The sequence below is a fragment of the Myotis nattereri genome (genome assembly GCF_964212035.1).
Source record: "Myotis nattereri genome assembly, chromosome: 2".
NCBI lineage: Eukaryota > Metazoa > Chordata > Mammalia > Chiroptera > Vespertilionidae > Myotis > Myotis nattereri.
In genome coordinates, this window is record NC_138076.1 from 197,169,586 (window position 1) to 197,189,655 (window position 20,070).

General features: G+C 40.6%; 1 protein-coding gene across 1 annotated transcript in view; it reads left to right on the plus strand.

Annotated features, from left to right (window-relative positions):
- Positions 1-5,309: 5,309 nt before the first annotated feature.
- Positions 5,310-20,070, plus strand: part of CFAP54 (cilia and flagella associated protein 54) — a gene marked incomplete at its 5' end in the record, with an annotated part of 249,288 nt that continues 234,527 nt past the window's right edge. Inside the window, 3 exons of the mRNA XM_081083442.1 lie at positions 5,310-5,698; positions 15,263-15,368; positions 18,162-18,305. Of these exons, the coding sequence (XP_080939568.1) occupies positions 5,310-5,698; positions 15,263-15,368; positions 18,162-18,305 (639 nt within the window). The remainder of the gene's footprint in view (positions 5,699-15,262; positions 15,369-18,161; positions 18,306-20,070) is intronic.

Consider the following 20,070-nt stretch of genomic DNA (forward strand, 5'->3'; position numbering starts at 1 on the left):
CATTCTGGACCATATAGAATTATCAACTTAAAAATTAGCCTGCTATATTTGGTCAAATATTTAATTAACTCACCCCTAATGCCTGGATAGGGCCAGACCAAAAGATTTTGCAGGCCTTATATCAGCCGTGGGCAAACTACGGCCCGCGGGCCGGATGCGGCCCGTTTGAAATGAATAAAACTATTGAAATAAAAGACCGTACCCTTTTATGTAATGATGTTTACTTTGAATTTATATTAGTTCACACAAACACTCCATCCATGCTTTTGTTCCGGCCCTCCGGTCCAGTTTAAGAACACATTGTGGCCCTCGAGTCAAAAAGTTTGCCCACCCCTGCCTTATATGGTCCATGGGCCAGATGTTCCCCACCCTTGACTTAACTGGTGGTAGCTAATGTATCATGGTATTAAAGGGGCAAGATGGATAAACCTGCAACAAAGGTGTTGCCCCACATGTATAATCAGAAAACTCAGAATGTTACCCATCCAAAGTCCATGTGCCCAACACTTTGAAAGGCCAAAACTGAAAATGTCAGAGTTGGGGGAGTAAAGAAAGATTTATTAATGGAGAAAACACCAACCAAGAAGATGAAGGACCTAGTCCTCAAATCTATCTAAGGAAGTACTGAGTTCAGGTTCTTTTATGTCAAGGGAAGGGGAAATTGGGCGGGATAAGAGGTGATTGATGACCTGAAGATGTCTGAGTGCCAGCAGGCAACTGAGGAAGATTGTGCTAGTTGATGTGAGTCTGATGACGAGGTTCCTGCAAATCTTTGATAAACAATTCGTACTTTCCTTATCTCCTCGGGAGAGACACTATCTGGTAAGGGGATATTTTGTAAAACTCAAGCTGAAAGCAAAATTCTTCTAATGAGTAGCATGTCTATATGTAAGACTAAACAGAAGCTATAGCCTGAAGGCCACGGAACAGACAGGCCTGAACAAGATGGAGTCAGAGAGGCTGAGCATCTCACTCAGTTACAATGACATTGCAAGCAAAAGTCTGAAATCAGGTGCTGCAATAGAAAATTGTGATTCCTCATTTGGTTCCAGATCTTAAGCAGTTCACAAACTCAGAACCTTTGAATGAAGAGGAGACTTAGTATTTAGCAGACCTCTAACACCCAACCCCTGGTCTGTAGCATTAGAGCTGTTATGGGTAGAAGAGTCAAGTGGAGACCTTTGAAACTATCCATACCAAAGTGTTAAATTAGAGGCAATACTGCACTCCGGAGGAATTGCAGAAATTTGTTCAAACATCATCAAAGACTTGAAAGATGCAGGGATATTACCATCTAGACCGCAGCGGTTCTCAACCTGTGGGCCGCGACCCCTTTGGCAGTGAACGACCCTTTCACAGGGGTCGCCTAAGACCATCCTGCATATCAGATATTTACATTACAATTCATAACAGTAGCAATCTTACAGTTATGAAATAGCAACAAAAATAATTTTATGGCTGAGGTCACAACATGAGGAACTGTATTTAAAGGGCCAGAAGGTTGAGAACCACTGAGAGCTATGTACCACTGGTGAGGATTTTATGTTTTGAAAACTTATCTTCCAATCTGGCCTGGATAGTGTTACTGATCTCTTTGTCATAAATCCTGACTACAGACTCCCACTGGTAATCTGTAATAAATTGATTTACCTAAGCCGTATCTTTATCTGGTCTGAGCCTGCTATTGATACTTATCAATATGGTGTTCACACAGTAGGTTATGCATTAGAAATATCTTTCCCCGGTGTATGTGTGTGGCTTGTTTTTCTACCTTTGTGGTGGTATTTTTTCATTGTTCTATAAGTTTTTTTTAATCTATTCAAGTTGATTAGATTTTTTTTTTTTTTGTCTTTTACTTTTAGGAAAGCATTAATTCATGACCATAAATACATTCTGTTAGAATTTCTGCGAATACTTTTATAGCCATTTTATATATATTACATAAAATATATGTTACACTATATGTGTATATATATATTTATATAAATTACATATTACTTCATGTCTCTACATTTACTTTATTGATTATAACTTGTTTTCCTACTAATTCTGCCTCAGTGTCTATCTGTGGTTTTAGTTGGCTACTTCTGTCTCATTTGTTGACTATATATAACCACTAGAGGCCCGGTGCACAAAATTCGTGCATGTGTAGGGTCCCTAGGCCTGGCCAGTGATCAGGGCCAATCAGGTTCCCTACCCGCCTCCTGCTTCCCTTGCTCCCTCAGCGACCACTGCTTCTGGTCGCTTGCCATGTTCCGTGCCACCTCCTGGTGGTCAGCGCACGTCATAGTGAGCTATCAAACTCTTGCAGTCGAACTCCTGAGGGACACTTTGCATATCAGCCATATATATATATATATAGTGGTAATTTGTGCAACTGTGATTAGATATAACCTGCTTTGCTCCAATCTGTCTTTCATTCTGCCATAATAGTTCCATTCTAAAATACATAAAATACAGACTAGATCATGCTCTTCTCTGTTTAGGAACTTTTGATGGTTCCCAAGTAAATAATTATATTAGCAAACATTACCATAGCACTTACTATGTGCCAGGCACTATTTTATAGGTTTTACATATATTAACTCAATTATTTCTAAACAAAGCAAAATAATGAGGTAAGTAGTATTATTATTTCAGCCCCATTTTACAGATGAATAAATGAAGGCACAGTGAGGCTAAGTAACTTGGAAAAACTGAGAATTAAAACCATGTTTTCAGGCCCCTGAATTTGGGCTTTAACCTGTATATTATACTGTTATTCTAAGACTCCCCACTGAATACAGAACTAAGTTAAAATTTCTTAGCACATCTTCCAACTACCTACTATATTTGATAATGTTTCTCTTTCTGTCTTATTTTCTGCCTTTGGATCTACTGCAGTTGGTGGTTTACCACACTAGACAGGTTACTTATGTAACTTGCTATTTATATTTATGACTGTACCTTACTCAGGCTTTTCTATCATTCAGGATAACCTTCTAAATGTTTTATCTTATATCTTTTCATTCACTCATTCCAACAAAGATTTGAGTCATCCTCTATGCCAGTTGCTAGGCTGGGGTGCTAGGTCATCACAGCAAATAGGCAAATCCCCGTTGCAAGGGTCTTTCTGTTAATGAGTGGCAATTACTGTCCAGGGCTAAAACATCACCCCTTCTACCATCCTCTTTCCAGTTCCAAGCTCCATGTTGAGACTCTCTTAGCATTTTTTAAACCTTCATCACAGCACATTTCACAGCATGTCATTTTTTAAAAATTTTAATTTTTTTTGATTTCAGAAAGGAAGGGAGAGGGAGAGAGAGAGAGAAAGAGAAACATCAATGATGAGAGAGAATCCTTGATGGGCTGCCTCCTGCACATCCCCCACTGGGTATCGAGCCCTCAACCCTGTATGTACCCTGACTGGGAATCCAACCATGACCTCCTGGCTCATAGATCAACGCTCAACACTGAGCCACGCCGGCTGGGCTCATATGTACCTTTTTATCATGGTTAGTTGTGTGTCATCTGCTTCTTGTAGGGAATGGGTGGGTTCATTTATTCATTGTATATCACCCTAAAATATGGTTGCTGAATGAAGGGATGAAGAAGTTGAAAAATAAAGTCTACATTAGATGGTGAGGTGGCAAGGGGAGAACTTTGTGCTTTTAAAAATATACCATATATATATGTACATATTTGGAACAGTTCAAATGATTAAAAGCTAAATTAGGAATAGAAAGAGTATTAACCTTATTATTTCTTTCTCTAATAGTTGCTTTAGATGATAACGACTCTGGGATGGGCAAAAAGGAGCCCTGCAGCCTGCAAAGACACTAATTATAAGGAAGTAGCAATTTACATTATTTATAATGAAGCTATTTACATTTCTTAGCCTTGCCAGACACAACAGTTGCAGAGCTCCATTCTTTCACTATGGCGAACAGAATAAAGCAGAGTGACAAGGAAATAAAAAAGATATTCGAATAGCTGCATCTCATTACAAGAAAGATAACACCTCATATATTCAAAAAAATGCTTCAAATATAATTTAAATGGAAGAAAATGAAACTCATTTTTACCACAATGATGATTCAGAGTATAGCACCCATTTAAATTATTCAGACAAGCTCCAAAATCTACTGAAGGTTAAGCATTGTTAACAGTATTTGCAAGGAGAAAAATGACTAAGATGCAATGTTTCATAATTCAAGTATTTGAAATTAGTCACATTTTCTTTACCAGTGACTTTGCAATGTGCTTGCACTATGACTGAGGTTGTGAGAACACCCAGGTCATGGAGAAAAATCCTAACTTTATCTGTTTTATTTTTATTTTCTTTCCTCCTCTCTGGTCACTTCCATTTAATTTTATCTGGCAGTTTCACTTTCATCAATATAATAGCTAGTACTCAGTGGCAAATCACACCAGCCTTTTATACTAACTGGACAAGTCTGTTATGTGAGAACAAGGATCAGACAAGAAGAAAAAGATTTACCAAGCTGATTGAAAAAAAGAGAGAGATTTAAAAATACTTTTTTTGTAAATGTGCCAAGGAGGAATATTTTTAGGGCTAAATTTTAAAAAGTCTTGCCACTAGTACACATTAATGTTCAATAGTTAAGATTGAGTAAAATGCACTTTAATTTAGAATATAGTGATAGTTAGGATATGTCTGAAATACAAATGAATCAATAAAAAGTAGTCATAATTGTTAAACACAGACATCACTCCCACAGTTATAAACCTCAAGAGACAAATAGAGGGAAGCGAATGGACAGTTGCATGTACTTGATTTTTAAATTGCTTGTCACATATTTTTAAAATTTCAGTTTGATTGATATGCTTAGTGTTTTGGAGATGGTCAGTACAAACTATTCATTTTGAATACAGGCTTTGAAGTCAGAAGGCTAAGACCTGGTTGGTTCCTGACTCTAGGGTTTACTCTGACCTTGATCAAATGACTAAACTTCTGTAAACTTTGGTTTCGTAAACTGTGAGGTACTAATAACATCTTAAGTTGTGAAGCTATTCTAATGACTAATAAGATGATGTTTCAAATGTTTAGAACAATGCCTAGTACATATTAATGATGATAATCATCATCATTATGCGGTCTAAATAAAATTAAAAAAAAGGAATAGTTTGAATCTGTAAGTTTAGGCTCTCCTATTCGCGGGCTCTCTGTCCAGAACCTTCATCCCCCCCCCCACCCCCCGCAAAATCCCCCCAAAACCTTCAGGGGTATCAATTGCTTTCTGGACTTGACTCTTTCTTCCTTTGCCCTCCAGGGGCCACTGTGTTTCCCCCAAAAGCGCGTTGGTTGGATGCCTGGTTGCCACGACACCGTCGCCAGGCAACCGCGTCTGTACACTCCTGTGCTGGTCGACATGGCGGCGCACGGCCGTCCCTCGATCACCTCCTCCAGCATGTCTGGCATCTCCGCGTCTCAGCCAGGACTGCCGGTGCCCCTGCTCCCCGTCTCCGCCACAGTCTCCAAGACCCTGCAGACGAAGGCGAGCTCCCTGGACTCGATGCCCAACCCCACCTGCCACGAAGACACGCTGCCCCTCGCCGTGTTTTATGGGCCGCTGGACGCTAAAAACCCACTCCTGGCCTCTCTGGAGAAGGAGATCCAGGAGTTGCTAGGCTTTATGAGGAGAAAGGAGGCTTTGTCGACAACGGTGGAGAAGAAGCACGAGTTCAACCGGCGGGGGTGAGAGGAGGCGGGGCGCTGGCGGGACGGGGGCGGGGGGACAAGGGAGGGAGGGGACGGGCGGGGGGAGTAGGCCGCCCGGGGCGAGGCAGGGACGCTGGAGAGGACGCGGGTGGTCCCGGAGCTTGGACCGCCCTAAGTCCCTGGATATGCCAACAAAGTTTAAGAAGCGGAGACGAGAATCGCTTTTCCGTCCTTAATTGTATCTTTGCTTCCTGCTTGGTCAGTGTTTCTTATCCGTTGTTTCTGAGTGTCTCCTAATTGCTACTCCAGACCAGTCAGTACATTCCAGGCTCGCTCCCAGATTTTACAAGTTTTCTTGTTGTGGGGGCAGTTTTGTGTAGGGAGGAAAAGGAGTCACTTTGAGGTAGTTTATGTTCTTGAAAAAGTTCTTGAGGCTGGCCATGAAGTATGCCATTCTGTGAACATGCGCTTTGAATTCCTTTTTATAGTCTTCTTAGGACCACAGTGACTTTTTCGTGATTTTGTGACTAATTTTGCACATCTGTTTGCCGTTTGGGGGTTTCTATCACTATGTTATTATCTCCAACTGCAAACTACCTGTTGTTAAGTTTCTTTTTTGTTTATGTTACTATCTTTTTCCTCCCAGTCAAAATACCGTGCAAACTGAACAGTTATAAATCTAAACACATGGCAGAGAACACCAGAATAGTGAATCGTTTCAACTGATATTTCTATTTATGCATTTAAAATGAAGAGATCGTTTTAATTTATGTTTATTATTCTTTCATGTATTTAACTATTTATTGAGCACCTACTGTACATCAGGTACCATACTCGGAAAACATCAAGTTAGAAAAATATATAAAAATTTGTATCCTCATGCAACACATTATTTTTGTGACTACAGATGGCTACTAAACACATCTGTAAGGAAATTATGTCACAAGGCGATAGTGGTGGGGAGAAAATTAGAACAGATAGTGGGGGTGGGGGATATGGGATGACTTAAAATGGGGGGTGATAGGGAGGATGCTCAGAGAAGGTCAGGAAAAGTGGCCTTGGAGAAAGATGAGCAGATATGGTAGTGAGTGATGAGTATTTCTGTAGAAGGAACTTGCCAAACAGGAAGACTGGCAAATGTGAAGGTCCCTGGATTGGATTGTGACTGTGGGAAGAACTGGTTTCTGGCAGGAGGGAAATCATGAGTTTAGTATTTAGGTATATTAAGATTGAGATGTAATTCAGCATTCAGGCAGAGCCATTATGTAGGTACTTGGACATTTGGATCTGCAGGTCAGATATACATTTGGGATTTGTCAGCATATCAGTGATATTTAAGTGGTGGTACTTGATGGAATAGTTGAGGGAGTGAGTGGATGGAGAAGATGAGAGTCCCAGGACTGAACCCTGGGATGATTGAACATTGACCATGGGGGGAGGGACGGATAAAAAACACACACAAAACTGGCAGAGATTTAAAAGAGTAGCCAAGGAAGTAGGAGAAAATCAGTAAGTGAGTGGTGTACTGGAAGCCAGGTAAAGAAAGTGTTTCGAAAAGGAAGGGATGACTGATCAACTGTGGCAAATCCTGATGATGGGCCAAGTAATATGAAAACCAAGAATCAACCAAGGAGAGCACATTACATACCTAAGCTATGTATATTTGTATTTAAAATATTTCCGTGTTTGTGCCTTAGCTAGCACTTTATCTTTCCATCTCCATGGCCAACATTCCAATTCAAACCACCACCATCTTGGATTTTCCCTGCAGATACTTGATGCTCAGAGGTATCCTTCACATAGCAGTCAGGGCGACCTTTATGAATAAATCACCCACTCAGCTATTTAAAGACTTCCTATTGCCCTCCCTTGCTTTTTAGAATAAAATTGAGACTTCTAATGATATCCCCAGAGTCTGAGGACCTGACCTTACCTGCCTCTCTCATCTCAGCTCATCCTCACTTGTCTCTCAGGACTTTCCAGGGAAACATCCTACTGTTTCTCACCCCAGGGAGTTAGTATTTGCTGCCTCCTTTGTCTGAAATATTCTTGCTTAAGCTTTTCAAATAGTTGGTTCCTTCTCTTCTTTCAGGTCTTAGCTCAGTTTTTACCTCCTTGGAGTGACTTTTCATACCTAATTCAGGTTTGTCCATCAATTTATATTTTTTATTTATTTGTTTTGCTGTGGGCTGTCTCTCTCCACCATTAGAATGTAAGCTCCGTGTGACTTTGGAGTGATGTGTCTCTTTTTCATTGCTCTCTCTCCAGCACCTACCCTGGTGATTGGGACATAGTAAACATTCAGTGCATATTTGGTATTGAAAGCATTCAAGGGTTATTATCCTTGCATTTCAATCATCGTTAGTGTTATATATGGGAAAGTAGACCTGGATCGATAAGTAAGTACAGGACCTGCCCCATCTTTAAACAGACTTATTAGAGGGTCACAAATGTTAAAGATTAGCATGGACCTTAGCAATCTAACCTCTCCTACAATTTAGGTATTTTTTTTTATACAATAATTTTAATTGAGTGTCTATTATGTGCCAGGCACTGCCCTTGTTGTGAGGTATACAGTGGTGAACAAAATAGATATGGGAATCTGTGCTCATGGAACTTGTAGTCTAGAGAGGGAGATAGGCTTCCAAATGAGTCATTAAGTCAACACAGAAACAAGGGCAACACAGGGAGAAGTTACTGAGCACGTATATGTGCCAGGCATTGTACTAGGTGCTGGGGATACAGCAGTGAACCAGATAAAAATCCTCGCCCTCTTGGTGTTTATATTCTAGAGGAGGAAATAGATAATAAACATATTAAGCAAGTCTATTGTATGGTGACCTAGAAAGTGATACATGCTACGGAGAAAAATGAAAGAGAGGAAGGGTTACGGGATGGGAGACAGGAGGTTGTCATTTTCAATAAGGCGGTCAGGATAGAGGCTTGAGCAGAGGCTTAAAAAGAACACAGCAGGGACATTTCAAATGAATGGTGAGGGCAGTGACATTAAGCTGAGATTAGGAGGAGGGCTGGCAGTTGACCAGGCAAGGAGAGAGGATAAATAGAGAGAACAAGCATGTGGGAAGATCTTGGCAGGAGAGAGTCAGAGACTTTGGAGGCATGGACAGAAGTCCATTTAGCATAGCTTGCTGAGTGTGGGTGCAGTGGCATGAGGTGAGATTAGAGGAGGAGATAGGGCTCTGGAAGGGTTTAGAGGCCATTTATAGAGTTTGTGTTGATTCCGAATGCAATGAGAAACCATTGGGTAGTTTTTGGCAAGGTATTAACCTCATGTGATTTTGTTTTAAAATATTATTTTGGTGGTCTTGTTCAAATGGAGCAAGAATGACAAGGTGGAGACCAGTTAGGAATACAGGAGGTGGGATTTACTTTTCTAAAATATTTGACAGATGGTTATTCCTTACAATCAACATTTGTTTCCTTTTGTAACTGTAAGACCTTCCATAAACATAAAAATTCATAGTCTTCAAAATGTAGATTTTGATCAGATGGACAATGTCATTAGATTTAGAGTCTGATAAATTTTTAAAAGGTATGCTTTTGTTATAAACATATAAGATTTAGACATATGCTTTATATAGTTGTGAATTTCTATTTTAGAAAATTCTAAATATCCAGTAGCAGCTATAATCAATCAGCAATCCAAACTGTATTAACATTCTTTTCTTAAATGATGTATATTATATAGTCTATGTTATATTTTCCATGTTTAATCATTATGTAAGCCATTCCCAACAAGCAGTCTTAACTTGATCTTAGGGTTCACTTAAAAAAAAAAAGAAAGTTCTTTTATTATATAACCTTGATTAAATTAACAAAGCTGATATTTTTCTTTTATGAGTAACAAACCTAGTCATCATTATGTCACCCATAAGGTTTGAAAGAATTAACTCTTTCATCTACATAATTTAGGGGTTGGAGGGATTGAGCAAAAAAGAAAAAGAATCATGGACATGCACAGCAGTGAGGTCATTGCAGGCAGGTGGAGGTGGGTGGGTGGAGGTGAAAGGGCAGAAAGGAGATAAATGGTAATGGGAAAAATAATATAAAATAAAAATTTAAAAAGAATTCTATCAAGATGGTGAGTTTTTCGCATTCATTATATTTATTCTAATATTGTAGGATTTCATGAAGCATCAAATGAAACAGAAAAAGGTAAAACAAACAAAAACCCCAAAAGCTTCTACCTTTTTAAACTTCTATGGGCTATATTTGCCACAATATTTATTTGGTATTGTTATTTAGTACTTGTTTCATGTGTACATTTTTTAGCAACTAATATTATTACTCAGTCCACAAAGACAGGAATACCCTAGCCCCCTACTTCCCTTGTCACTCAATCAATATCATTTAATTACCTTAATGAATTAATTGACATTTCTATTCAAGGTTGTATTATTAATATCCCAACACATATATCAAAGTACTAGAACCATTTTCAGTCCTTGACTTTAGATTCCTGTCTGTAGTAGTTATTTTGGGCTGCCATACAAATACCATACATTGTCTGTCTTAAAAAACAGAAATGTATTTTCTCACAGTTCTGGATGCTAGATATCCCAGATCAAGGTTTGGAAGGGTCAGTTTCCGGTGAGAGCTCTCTTTCTGGCTTACAGGTACCCACTTTGTCCTCATATAGCCTTTCCTCTGAGGACGAACAGAGAGAAGGAAGAGGTAGGAAGGGAGAGAAAGAGGAAGGCAGGGAGAGAAGGAGGGAGGAAGGGAAAAAGAACCAGAGTAAGCTCAAGTGCTCTCTGGTGTCTCTTCTTAGAAGAGCATTAATCCATAACACTGTCCTTATCTGGAAATGTATGCTAGGATTGGACAACTGTCAAGGGAAATTTGGATTTTTCCTAGAGGCATTTATAATGTCTGAGAGAGTAGGAAGGAGTAAATGTTAACTAAATGAATGAACAAAATAAGCAATGATCCGCTACCCCCTGAAACTTTGATTGGAAACTATGTTGAGAATAATGTATGCTTTGTTTTTGTTTTACTTGGTGGAATGAAGCATCGCCCTAAATGGATTGACTAGGTATTTGAATCCTTGTACCCTTTATAAAAAAGAATAAAATAAAAGCAAAGAACGTTTTTTTTTCCTATTCATTCAGCCATTCATTCATTGTTTCAACAAATATTTATTGTGTACCTATATGTACTATATTCACTACTCTTGGAGCTTGACAATGAATAATATAGTCGAGGTCCTTGCTCTCAAGGAGTTTATATTCCAGAGGATTGGAAGGCTCAGTTAAATACGTACTAGTTAAGAGCATGAATACACTAAGCCTCAGTTTCATCAACTGTATATTTGGGATATTAATATTACCCATCTTAGGGTTGTTGTGAAAATGAAATGAAAAAAAAAAGCAAGTTAGCAAAAGATCCAGAACAGCTAACATAATATTGAAAACAAAGTTGGAGGACTGACAGTCGCTGACCTCAATCAAGACTTAATATAAAGCTACATTAATTGAGTGTGGTGTTGGTAAAAGTGGACAAGTAGATCAAAGGCACAGAGCAGAGAGCCCAGAAATAGGCACACATAAATATAGTCAGGAGCAAAGGCAATACAATGGAGACAGGAGCAAAGGCAATACAATGGAGTAGAGATAGTCACTTCAACAAATGGTATTAGAACAACTGGATATCCACCTGTAAAAAATAAATGAATCAGACAGAGACCTTATACTCTTCCCAGAAATTAACTCAAAATAGATCACAAACCTAACATAAAACACAATGCTATAAAGTTCCTAAAAGATAACAGAGGAGAAATGTAGATGACCATGGGTCAATATGTTTTTATATAACATCAAAGGCATGATCCATGAAAGAAAGAATTAATAAGCTGGACTTCATTAAAATTAAAATTTTATGCTTTGTGAAAGTCACTGTCAAGAGAATAAAAACCAACCCTCAGATAGGGAGAAAAATTTGCAAAAGATATATCTGATAAAGGACTATTATCAAACTATACAAAGAACTTTAATACTCAACAGTAAGAAAAAACAATCTGATTAAAAGAGTGGGCCAAAGACCTTAACAGACCAGAGAAGATATTCAAATGGCAAATAAACCTAAAGAAAGATGCTTCACATTATATATCACCTGGGAGATGCAAATTAAAAGAACAATGATGCCCTAACCGGTTTGGCTTAGTGGATACAGCCTCTGCCTATGGACTCAAGGGTCCCAGTTTCGCTTCCGGTCAAGGGCATGTACCTTGGTTGCGGGCACATACCCAATAGGGAGTGTGCAGGAGGCAGATAATCGATGTTTCTTGCTCATTGATGTTTCTGACTCTCTATTCCTCTCCCTTCCTCTCTGTAAAAAAACAATACAATATATTAAAAATAAAATAAAATAACAATGATACACCACTACACATTTATTAGAATGGCCAAAATCTGGAACACTGACAACAACAAATACTGTTGAGGACATGGAGCAATAGGATCTCTCATTGCTGGTGAGTACAGCCACTTTGGAAGATACTTTGGTGGTTTTTTATAAAATTGAATATATTCTGGTAAACTGTTCTTGGTATTTGCTGGAAGGAGTTGAAAACTTATGTTCATACATAAGTCTGTACATGGATGTTTATAGCAGCTTTATTCAAATGGACAAACTTGGGAGCAAATGTCTGTCATTAAGTGAAAGGATAAATGAACTGTGGTACATCCAAACAATGGAATATTATTCAGTGCTGAAAGGAAATGTGCTATCAAGCCATGAAAAAACATGGGGGAATCTTAAATGCACATTACTTAGTGGAAGAAGCCAGTCTGAAAAGGCTATATACTAGATGATTTCAACTACATGACAGTTTGAAAAAGACAAAACTATGGATAGTATAAAAAGATCAGTGGTTACCTGGGGTTGAGGGTAGGGAGGAATGAATATGCAGAGCACAGAGGATTTTTAAGGCAGTGAATAGTAATATCATACGTTTGTCAAAATGCATAGAATATACAACACCAAGAGTAAACCCAAATGTAAGCTATGGACACTGGGCGATAATGATGTGTCAATGTAGGTTCATCAATTGTAACTGTTGTACCACTCTGGTGGGGGATTTGGATAATGGGGGAGGCTGTACATGTGTGGGGCAGGAGGTATATAGGGAATCTCTATACCTTCTGTTCAATTTTTCTGCAAACTTAAAAACATCTGTTTTATAAAAATACATATAAAAAGCTTCCATCAGTGCTTTGCACAAAAGCAATGATTTTAGCTATAGTTATAATTTATTAGTAACTAGAGGCCCAGTGCATGAAACTCATGCACTGGGGAGGGGGTTGTCCCTCAGCCCCGCCTGCGCCCTCTTGCAGTCCTGGACCCCTCAGGGGATGTCTGACTGCTGGCTTAAGCCTGCTCCCTGGAGAGCGGGCCTAAGCCAGCAGTCAGACATCCCTCTCACAGTCCAAAACCCCTCGCTCCTTACCGCCTGCCTGCTTGCTGCTCCTTACCGCTCAGCTCACTCCACTTCAGCACTGCCATGAAGGCAGGAGAGGCTCCTGCCACCGCCACTATGCTCACCAGCTGTGAGCCCTGCTTCTGGTTGAGTGGTACTCCCCCTGTGGGAGCGCACTGACTGACCACCAGGGGGCAGCTCCTGTGTTTCAAGTTACTTGTCGTTCTGGTCATTCCGCCATAATGGTCACTTAGGCTTTTATTATATAGACTAGAGGCCCGGTGCACAAAATTCATGCACTGGGGAGTGGGGGGGTCCCTCAGCCCAGCCTGCCCCCTCTCACAGTCTGGGAGCCCTCAGGGAATGCCCTATTGATGGACATCTGCAGTCTGGCCGCGGAGGCTTGGAGCAGGCTCCGTGTTTGTGTGTGTGTGTCCGCTGGGGGCTTGCCCCCAGATGCACCACAGAGGCTTGGAGCAGGCGCCCCTCTGTGTTGATCTCTCAGGCTTGGGCAGGGCCCAACCCCTCCTCCTGAGCTGGTCGTGACTGTGACGGAGGCTCAACCTCATTTTCATATTATATATTATATATATATCCTATCTAATAAAAGAGAAACATGGTAATTGGCGTACGACCGCTACCCTTCCCATTGGCTAATCAGGGCAATATGCAAATTAACTGCCAGCCAAGATGGCGGCCGGCAGCCAGGCAGCTTGAAACTGACATGAGGCTTGCTTGCTTCAGTGACGGAGGACTCCAACGTTTCCCGCCTGCCGCTGCAGGCCTCTGAGCTGCAACTCTAAGCAACTATGTAACAAATATAGAAGCTAAACAAAACCCCAGAAACCTGCTTTAGTCCTCCAGGCTTCAGCCAGCAGGATCGCAACATTGTAAGCAAAGGCCAGAAACCTACTTTCAGCAGTGGAAGCCTAAGAGCTGGAGCCAAGCCTCAAAGCTAAAGCTGGCCCAGAATAAAAAAAAGAAAAAGAAAAAAAGGAGCGGTTGGGAGCTTCAGTCACCCCCAGCCTGAAAACAGCCCTCAGCCCTTCACCCAGACTGGCCAGGCACCCCAGTGGGGACCCCCACCCTGAAGGGTGTGTGACCAGCTGCAAACAGCCCTCAGCCCCTCACCCAGGCTGGCCAGGCACCCCAGTGGGGACCCCCACCCTGATCCAGGACACCCTTCAGGGCAAACCAGCCGGCACCCACCCATGCACCAGGCCTCTACCCTATATAGTAAAAGGGTAATATGCCTCCCAGCACCGGGATCAGCAGAGCCGCGAGACCTCCCGGCACCGAGATCAGCGTGACAGGAGCCAGCGCCCAAACCCCCTGATTGCCCTGCGGCTCTGTGTGTGACAGGGGGCGGGGCCACAACCTCCCTATCCACCCTGCTCTGTTTGTGACAGGGGAAGGCGCCCCAACCCCCTGATCAGCCCTGCTCTGTGCCTGATAGGGGGGAGCTCCCCAACCCCCTGATCGTCCTGCAGCTCTGTGTGTGACAGGGTGCGGTGCCCCAACCCCCTGATCGGCCCTGCTCTGTGTGTGACAGGGTGCGGCGCCCCAACCCCCTGATGGGCCCTGCTCTGTGCGTGACAGGGTGGCGCCGCAACCTCCCCATCGACCCTGCCTTGAGTGTGACAGGGGACGGTGCCCCAACCCCCCAATCGGCCCTACCCTGAGCATGACTGAGGGTGGCATCACAACCTCCCAATCGCCCTGCTCTGTGCATGACAGGGGTAGACGCCCCAACTCCCCAATTGGCCCTGCTCCGAGCCCAACCAGGGGCAGCACCTAGGGATTGGGCCTGCCCTCTGCCACCCGAGAGCAGGCCTAAGCCAGCAGGTCGTTATCTCCCAAGGGGTCCCAGACTTCGAGAGGGCACAGGCCGGGCTGAGGGACCCCCCTCCCCCCCGAGTGCACAAATTTTTGTGCACCGGGCCTCTAGTGTATATATATATATATATATATATATATATATATATATATATATAGAGAGAGAGAGAGAGAGAGAGAGAGAGAGAGAGAGAGAGAGAGGGATTAGACATCAAAAAAAGGGCGCATTGGAAATACTTAGCACCAGATAAGTTTTTAAGGATTGCTTGCTAATTAATTGAGCTTTCCTACTGTGATGATATCATTTTATTTTGTGGTTTCTACAGTGCTATGTCTTTGTTTAATATCTGGACCAAATACGCACCCCGGCTGCCCACTGCCTATTACAATGAAAAGCTTCTGAAGGTTGGAGATAGCCTCTGCGAAATGAAAGTAAGTGCCTCCGGAGTAAAGAGAGCCTAAATGATACTCATTTGGCTAACTATATTATGTTTGGTTGATACCATTCCTATTTTACATGATTTGATTATTGTTGCTGTTTAGAAAAAAATAAATGAATTCATAAAATTTTAAGGAGGCACAGTAACCAAAAGAGTGTTTGTTTTTTAATTTTGTAGTTGAGATTTTTCCAGAGGTGAGATGTTCCTGAACAGAAAGACAGCTGCCTGGAGGTGGCTAGGAGCAGAGGCCCTAGCTAACAGGGTGTGGTTAGGCGCCCAACAGGAAATGCTGAGTCATCATGTTCCTACAGTATACAAAGGAGCCCAGACACCACTTCCTGTTGTTTTTCACATGGTTGGCCTTACCCAGCATGCAACTCTCATGGCTTCTGGCCTTGCTGTCGTGTTGCCTGTGTCCCAGTGCCTGTTCGAATGACTTTCAATTCCTTGTTAATGTTCTGCTGAATGTAAATATAGCAGTCACTCCATACATGCCCTGTTGCTTGCTCAGTATTGTATTCCAAATGGGAGTTTGCCCCTATTTCTAGTTCCACATCAATGCTCAGGTCTTAGATTGCTGTGGACTCATGGACTTGCTAAGACCACACACACCATCGCTGACTTTTCAGTGAATGATAAATGTAAGTTTTCCCTTCAGTTCTGGCATAGGCCCCAATTACTCCAAGTTAAATATGAGTTTTTGGCTCATCTAGGATCCTTGGACCAAGATTTATTTTATCCAAAGTGACGTTAGGCCAGACATTGACCGTATATAGTGTCTTCTCAATCTTTAGTTTCTCAGCGTCATTTTCTTCCTATATTTCTATTTTCTGGACTTGAATCCTTTGATTTAGGAGGGAAGTTTATCAAATGGAGGATAAGGTAAAAAGGAACTTTCATAATGAAGAACTAAGATCTATTTTCTGCTGTCAAAATGAGAGAATTATTTTAGCTCCATGCAACTGGACCATGATTCTTAGAAACTTGAAAATACAGTTTGGAAAACTATAGGACAGTGGTTCTCAACCTTCTGGCCCTTTAAATACCGTTCCTCATGTTGTGACCCAACCATAAAATTATTTTCGTTGCTACTTCATAACTGTAATGTTGCTACTGTTATGAATTGTAATGTAAATATCTGATATGCAGGATGGTCTTAGGCGACTCCTGTGAAAGGGTCGTTGAACTGCCAAAGGAGTCACGACCCACAGGTTGAGAACCGCTGCTATAGGAAAAATAAAATGATGAGTTCCAACTTGTAAGCTGTATTTATGTAAAGTGGAATAACAGTTTTGACAAGAATTAAAAGATTGTTCCCTCTCCGTTTTTATGCTTCTCCTCAATAGAAGGAGCTGGTGATACACAGCACTGTTGGGGGTTGTTTGAGGAATATCCAGGTGGGTGGAGAGGATATTGGTGGAGGGAGGAGGAAGGAGCATGTTAGAAGTTGATAAAGCAAGTGGATGATGGGTAGTAACTAAGGATTCAGAATATTTCAGATAGAGAGGTCTAGATAGGATATTTTAAAATTTGCTTGAAGGAACAAAGAAAATGTTTTAAATACTTTTCACTGATGGAAAAGTGGGCTGATAAAGAATATATTTGTAATCCTGAAAATGAACTTGACTGGTTACTTTGGTTCTAGAATCTCTTTATTTTAGTTACAGTAAAGATCATTTTGTTGGAATACTTTTGTTTTGAACCTAGATTTGAATTCATTATAGGAATCAAGTTAGAACAGAAAAGAACCAGAATTAATTAGTGACCAGTAACAAACAAGTCAATAGAAATAGAAACAAAACAGCACTTGACTGTGGATGCCTCCCAAGGGGCTGCGCAACTTGAAAGGCAGTTGTTTGTCCTGACACACAGTTACAGGGGAGGAAGCTGAGTAAGGGTTGCAACAGACACATATTTCAGAGCCCTACTCACACCCACTGCTCTGAAACTCTCCAGATCAACTGTGCCATGTGGGCTACAGAAATGAGGCATAGGACTTTATAATGGGAATATAAGCATGACTTAGAGCTAACAGAATCATAACTAACAATAGCTCAGACTTTTTGGCTTGGGCTATTGCAGCTTCAGAGATTGTTGACAGATCAAAGGGAGATTGGGCCAGCTCATCTGTGTTTTTCTCTCCTTCCTCTCTTTCCCCTCCCTTTGTCTTTCTCTCACCTTTCCTTCCTCTCCCCTTCTCCCTCCCCTCCTTCCTTTTCCATTTCCTTCCTTCTCTTTACCTCTCCTTCCTTCCTTCCTTCCTTCTTTTGCTGTCTCTCTCCCTCATTCCCTTCTGTTCTTCCTCATTCTTTCTTTTTCGCCCTCCTCTCCCCTCTCCATCTTTTTATTTCCTTCTTTTTTGGAGCTTAGGAGGTATCAGAGAAGCCAGGCTAGTAACACACTCATCTCCCTCTCTGACTGAGTGGGTGGATTACCATCATGGTGATATTGAATTTGGGGATATTCTCATCTTTAAAGTTACGATGGTCTTATCTCACACTCGGCTTGTTGTGAGGAGAATTAAATGAAATAATGCACATGAATTGCCTAGCACAGTGTCTTTCACATGTGTTTGGAAATGATAGTGATAATGGTAGTAATAGTGTAATGGTGGTAGTAATAGTGGTGATAATCAAGATGAATATTATTAACAATAATATAAATAGTACCTAATATTAGTAACTATATAATTTAATAATTACTGGATATAATTTTAATGTTTATACAGATTTTAATAAGAAAAATTATATTTTGAAATTTTCATCAAGTGCTCTTTTTATTTTAGGAGTATAAATTGGCCCTTTTACAGTGCTATGGAAGATATCTTCAGCAGTTCAGTATCAGCTTTGATGAGAATATAGCAGATATACAACAATTCAAAACTGTCTTTTTTCCAAACGGTATTGGAGACCCAACTGCTGCAAATACAGTAAGATGAAAGCAGCTAAAATAGCTACAAGTTATGATTAGCTATGCAATATATCCTTTTGTTGAGAGCTGCTAAATGTCTTTCCTGTGCTTAGCATAGCATTTACTTGTGTGCTACAAGTTGCTTAATAAATGTTTTCAGTGCTAGATAAGAACGTATACTTATTAGACTTTGCAAAGATGCTTTGGAGATTGTATCACTATAATCACTCATTCATCCAGCAGACAGTTGTCATTATAATAACTTATAATAACTAATATTTGTAGGATACTTTCAGTTTACAAACTGTGTTAGATACTATTATTATTTTATAAAAGAGAAAAAGAAAGCTAAGCACAGAGCCTAACTATTGGCTCTGGAGATTAAACACAGATCTTCTGATATAGAATTTTATGCTTTATTTCTGGCATACCAGTATTATGTTAATTGTTACCATTGATTCACTGGTTGAACAGTTACCATGTGCTAAGCTCTTCTATATGCAGTATATGAATTGTCATCTTTCAGCCTCATTTTAGTCTCAAAAGTAGGGTACTATTATGCCTTTTTTACAGATGAGGAAACTGAGGCTTCTTAGAGACTAAGAAACCAGTCCACTTAAAGCAATGGACAGAGTTGGTGTTTGAACCCTAATCAGTCTTACGCCAAAGCTGTTATTCCAAACTTGATCATTCAAGGCCTTGGAAACATATGTGGTTTAATAAGCAGAAAATCTGAAAGTATGTTTGGCTATATAATAGGTGCATGAATGGGAATACAGGGCAATATAAGTTGGAACCCCATTGGGGAGAGTACTGAATGAAAAGCTTAGAACTTTGGACTTTTAAGGCCCCTCCTATCCCACTCTGGTCTAGCGCTCTCTCTCTCTCTCTCTCTCTCTCTCTCTCTCTCTCTCTCTCTCTCTCTCTCTTTCTCTCTCTCTCAATATTGCATTAGCCTGCTTTCACCTCTTCTCCCTGGCTTAGTGCCAGTGCGCTGGTGAGCTCCACTGTCTACAAAGCTTGTATCTTAGATATCTGTGTGACTCGTCCTTTACTTCCTTCAGGTCTCATGCACTCCCTGCATTATTTATTTATTTTTTTGTATCACTTATTGTCACCAGCTACATTTTCATTTGATTATTTTTTAATAATAATATTACAAAATATAATAAATCCTCAATAAAGTTTTATTGACTGGATGAATAGATGAAATGATATAGTTAGAATTAGTAAAAGCCGTACATAGAATAGATTAGAAGGTAAAAGACTGGAGGCAGAATATAAAGCAATGAAGACAATGTAAGAGTTTGCTAGCAGGACCGTTGTGATGGGTGCAAATAGGTATGAGGAATTTGTGTTTGTTTGTTTTTTAAATATATTTTTATTTCAGAGAGGAAGGGAGAGGGAGAGAGAAACATCAATGATAAGAGAGAATCATTGATCGGCTGGCTGCTCCTGCACGCCCCACACTGGGGATTGAGCCCACAACCCAGGCATATGACCTGACTAGGAATCCAACTGTGACCTCCTGGTTCATAGGTTGATCTTCAACCACTGAGTCATGCTGGCCGGGCAAGAATTTGTGTTTTTTTGCATGCTTAATTTGAGGTTCTGGTATGATACTAGCATGCTGCATTTCTTAACAAATATGTATAAAAAAATAAAATAAGTAAGATTGAAAATTTAGCCCAGTAGGAACCTATCAACACAGAACTAGAGGTCTTGAGAAGTTTTGTTAGAGAAATAGATCTTGGATTTTAAATGCATAAAGATCACAGATGAAT